The 4503-nt window shown below is 50.3% G+C and overlaps 1 protein-coding gene across 2 annotated transcripts in view; it reads left to right on the top strand.

The window, feature by feature from the left end:
* Positions 1–4056: 4056 nt before the first annotated feature.
* Abhd5 (abhydrolase domain containing 5) overlaps positions 4057–4503 on the top strand; it is a 27234-nt gene continuing 26787 nt past the window's right edge. For both annotated transcript variants that reach the window (XM_013030334.1, XM_013030333.1), the window contains exon 1: positions 4057–4188. In XM_013030334.1, coding sequence (XP_012885788.1) covers positions 4142–4188 — 47 coding nt within the window. In that variant the 5' untranslated portion in view covers positions 4057–4141. The remainder of the gene's footprint in view (positions 4189–4503) is intronic.

A 4503-nucleotide genomic window follows, 5' to 3' on the forward strand; every position in this document is an offset into this window, starting at 1 on the left:
GGTTGAATTCAATATAAAACGCCTGATCTGCCATCTGGACATGTCAGTCAAACTGCTGGAAGCTGAAGAGAGATTCTTCCACACAGAGAAGCAACCTTTTGTGTCTAACGAGAGTCCCAGTAAGATTGACAACTGACTTACAGTCAGAAAGCATGGAAGCCAATAGGCGATGAGAGCACAGGTCGATGTGCTGAAGGAGAAAACAACAAGAAGAACCAAAACAAAAGACCCTGTAAGCCACACTGGGCATGAAAGAGTAAATTTGTAATCCTAGCAAAGTTAAGAGAGGAAGATCATGTGTTTGAGGCCACCGTGAGATACACAGGCAAAACCCTGCCTCAAAAACGATAGCTTAATTAATTTAAATAAAGTGGAAGGAGAAATAAATGTCCTGGGTAACTCAAGACAGAAAGTTGGGTACCAGTGGCTCACACCTGGAATCCTAGCTACTCAGGAGGCTGAGATCTGAGGATCACAGTTTGAAGCCAGCCCGGGCAGGAAAATCTGTGAGATTCTCATCTCCAGCCAGAAGAGGAGTTGTGGTTCAAGTAGTAGAGCACTAGCCTTGAGCAAAAACACTCAGGACAATGCCCAGGCACAGAGTTTAAGCCCTGGGACAAGAGTGTGTGCACACGCACACACACATACACATACACACATGCGTGTGTGCCCACACACAACACACAGCAATTATTTTAAATGCTACGTAACAGAAACCAGACACAAAGAACTATCTATTCTATGATTCTATTTATACCAAAATGTCCAGAGGAAGATAACTAAATATCTTGCCAAGGTGTCTTGTCAGTTGTGGGTCTTGAACTCAGGGCCTGGGCGCTGTCCCTCAGCTCTGGAGCTCAAGATGAGCACTCTACCACTTGATCCACAGTACCACTTCCAGTTTTCGGGTGGTTCCTTGGAGATAGCTCCAGTCGTTGATTATAGTTTCTCAAGATCCTTCTTTTCACCCATTTAGATACAGATCATTCTGAGACGGAGGACTCCCACAACCCACCCGAGGCTAGAATGGCACAAGAGAAATGGAACAGAGGTAAGGGATGTAGTGTTCACCAGGTACAGTAAGAACTCCAGGTAGAAGGTGAGCAGGGTTAGGAATATTATAGGTAGGTAAAAAGACTTGTGGATGCTACAGGAGGTGAGGGGGGGAAAGGTTGTTGGAAGAAAACAGCTGTGAAAACCATGGAAGTAACTGAACACATAGGCAAGCATATCAAGTTTGGTGATTCAGAAACACACACACACACACACAAAGCTAAGGAGAGCCAGGCACTGGTGGCTCACACCTGTCATCCTAGCTATTCAGCAGGCTGAGATCTGAGGATCGTGGTTCAAAGCCAGCTTGGGCAGGAAAGTTTGTGAGACTCCTATCTCCAATGAAGCACCAGAAAAACCAGAAGTGGTGCTGTGGCTCAAGTGGTAGAGTGCTCGCCTTGAGCTGAAGAGCTGAGGGACAGCATCCAGGCCCAGAGTTCAAACTACAGGACCAGTGAAAGAAAGCAAAAAAGGAAGGGGAGGGGAGGGGAAAAGAGGAGAGGGGAACAGAAGGGAGGAAGGAAAAAAGGAAAAGGAAGGAAGGAAGGAAGGAAGAAAAGAAAGACAGACAGGCAAAGCAAGCGTTGGTCCTCTTACCTTGCTCTCTCTTTGCACAAAGAAGGTAAGAAAGAAAGAAAAAAAGGAAGGAAGGAAGGAAGGGAAGGAGGGAGAATGAAAGAGAAAAGCAAACAATGGGCCTCTCTTGCTCTCTCTTGCTCTCTTGGCCCTTCTGCTATTGAATGAAATTGCAAGAAAGGTCTCTGGCCACATGCCTTATTTCTCATAGCTTTCAGAATGTGAGAAATACAATATCTGTGTCTTATCAGTTAGTCTTAAATGTGGATCAAGCTGGACAGTGATAACTGATCCTTTTTTTGTTGTTGCTTTGGTTTTAGAGCTGGTATTTCTGGCCTTGTACTGTCACTTAGCTTTTTTTCTCAAGGCTGATGCTCTACCACTTGAGTCACATTGCCACTTCTTGCTTTTTTTGCTGATTAATTAGAGTTATTAAGAGTCTCACACACTTCTCTGCCTGGGCTGGCTTTGAACCAGGATCCTTAGCTATCAGCTATCTTCAACAGTTGGCTTTGAACCCTGATCCTCAGATCTCAGCCTCCTGAGTGGCTAATATTATAGGCGTGAGCCACCAGCACCTGGCTTCCATGGTAATATTTGAGTGTGATTCTGTAACTACAGGATGGCGTGACCATATGTCTCAAAATGTTGATAATTTATCATTAGCAATTTGAAAAAGGGCTCTAGGGACATTTTGGCTTTTGCCTAACTTCAACTACCTCATCCTCATAGGCCTCTGGGAAAAGGAGAGAATGTGTCAGTTACGTGCGATTTTGTTATACGATCATTTGAAGATTCCACCTCTCTAGCTCTGATCTCGTTAAGGCTACAGATGGAGAAGCTTGGGTATCAGCCGTGGGTTATGGATTAAGTGATCCAACTGTATATTCTCCATACACAGCTGGTATACACACACACACACACACACACACACACACACACACACACACACACAGAGCAATACCAGTTCTGACCGCGTGCCATCTGAAATCTAGACCTCCAGTGAGAGGTAAGTCTGAGAAAAGGAAAGCATCCTTATGTAATTCCAAGACAGCTCTACTGGTAAAGTTGCAAATCACTTACCTGTGTGACAGTTCTGAATTCTAATTTCACCTGTCACTTGAACTATACCCCCAGCACTTCTGTTTTTATTTTACTTTTGAGATTGGGTTTTGGTTCTATCACGTTCTATCTATGATCCCCTACCTCCTCCAGCCCTAAGCCCTTTTGGTGTTTATGTATGCCACTTCTGGGGTTTGAACTCAGGGCTTGGGAATTCTCACTCAAGGAGACACTCTACCATTTGAGCCATTCCTCCTCTACCAGCTTTTTGAGGGTGGATTGGAGATAAGATTCTCCCCAACTTTTCTGCCTGGGTTGACTTTGAACCTTGATCCTTAGATCTCAGCTTCCTTAGTAGCTAGGATTGCAGGCGTGAGCCACCAGTACCCACCTTTATTTATTATTATTATTGTTTGCCAATCCTGGGGCTTGAACTCAGGGCCTGGGCGCTGTCCCTGAGCTTCTTTGGCTCAAGGCTAGCGCTCTATCACTTGAGCCACAGCACCACTTCTGGCTTTTTTCTGTGTTATGTGGTACTAAGGAATCGAACCCAGGACTTCATGTACGCTAGGCAAACACTGTACCACTAAGCCACCTTCCCAGGACCCTCTATTTTCATTTTTTTTTTTAAGTCATTTGTTGAGACAAGGTCTGTTACTAAGGCCGCTGGCCTGGAAACACACGATCCTCTTCCCATCCGCTCCTACAGAACTCCTCTTTTCTCACCCACCCTGCTCTCCCTCTCCACAGGCTGAAATCAAATGAGTTGATTCCATACATATCCTGGTGACTCAGTGATCATTCAGAAAACAGATTCCCCCCCCCCCCTCCAAAAAGTACTTTCTTTAAGAGATGATTTTCAAACAAACCTAACCACCAGATGTGGCTCATGTGCCAGAGCATCAGCCTTGTGTGAGAGGAAAGAAATCAGTAAATACAGGGACAGGTGCCCAGGCCCTGAGTTCAAGCCCCAGGCACGGCGCATGCGCACCCCCTTCCCCCTTGGCCTGACCATCAACAATAGCAGGAGGAAGCATTCATAGTCATTTAGTCTCCCACCTCACCCCCCCCTCACGACGCACGCGCAGTTGAGTGCTGGTCATACCTCCCCCCACCCATGCCTCAGCTTCGGCCCCGCCCACTAAGTGACCACGCATGCGCAGTCGGGCCCTCATGCCCCTCCCTCGTCCATTCAGCCCCGCCTACTAGGCGACTACGCATGCGCCGTTGAGGGAAGCAGCGAGCGGGGCGGGGCGGGGACTCCGGAGGCTGACGTTTCCGGCGCCGCCTCCGTCCCACCCAATGCGTGTGCGTGTGGGCGGGGGGAGGAGGGGGCGGGGAGGGGGCGACGACGCATGCGCGGATTGCGCGGCCTTAAGGGCGGCCGCGGCGGCCCGGGCGGGCCCAGTCGGCCTGTCAGCCGGCTCCCGGACGGTTTCCCTCCGCGGCCATGGCGGCGGAAGAAGAGGAGGTGGATTCGGTGGACGCCGGGGAGGGGTGAGTTCTCGTCTCTCCGAGGGGGTCAGCCTGGGAAAGGGGGGGGTTCTCGGCGTGTGTGCGCGTGCGCGCGCGCGGGGGCCGGGCCTGTCCCCCCCCCATTCCCCACTCCCACCCACCCCCCAGCCCGTGAACCGCGCAGCCTCTCCCCCCCCTTCCGACCCCGGGTCACACCCCCTGACCCCCTGACCCCGGGTCACCCCCCCACCCCCACCCCTGCACCTGACGTCCAGGCACCGGAAGTGGCCGCCGCCGGCCGGGTCCTGAGCGCTGTCCAGCCCGGGGCCTACGGCGGGGCCTGGAGCCACAGCGGGG

This window comes from Dipodomys ordii, unplaced genomic scaffold (assembly GCF_000151885.1).
Source record: "Dipodomys ordii isolate 6190 unplaced genomic scaffold, Dord_2.0 Scaffold128, whole genome shotgun sequence".
Lineage (NCBI taxonomy): Eukaryota > Metazoa > Chordata > Mammalia > Rodentia > Heteromyidae > Dipodomys > Dipodomys ordii.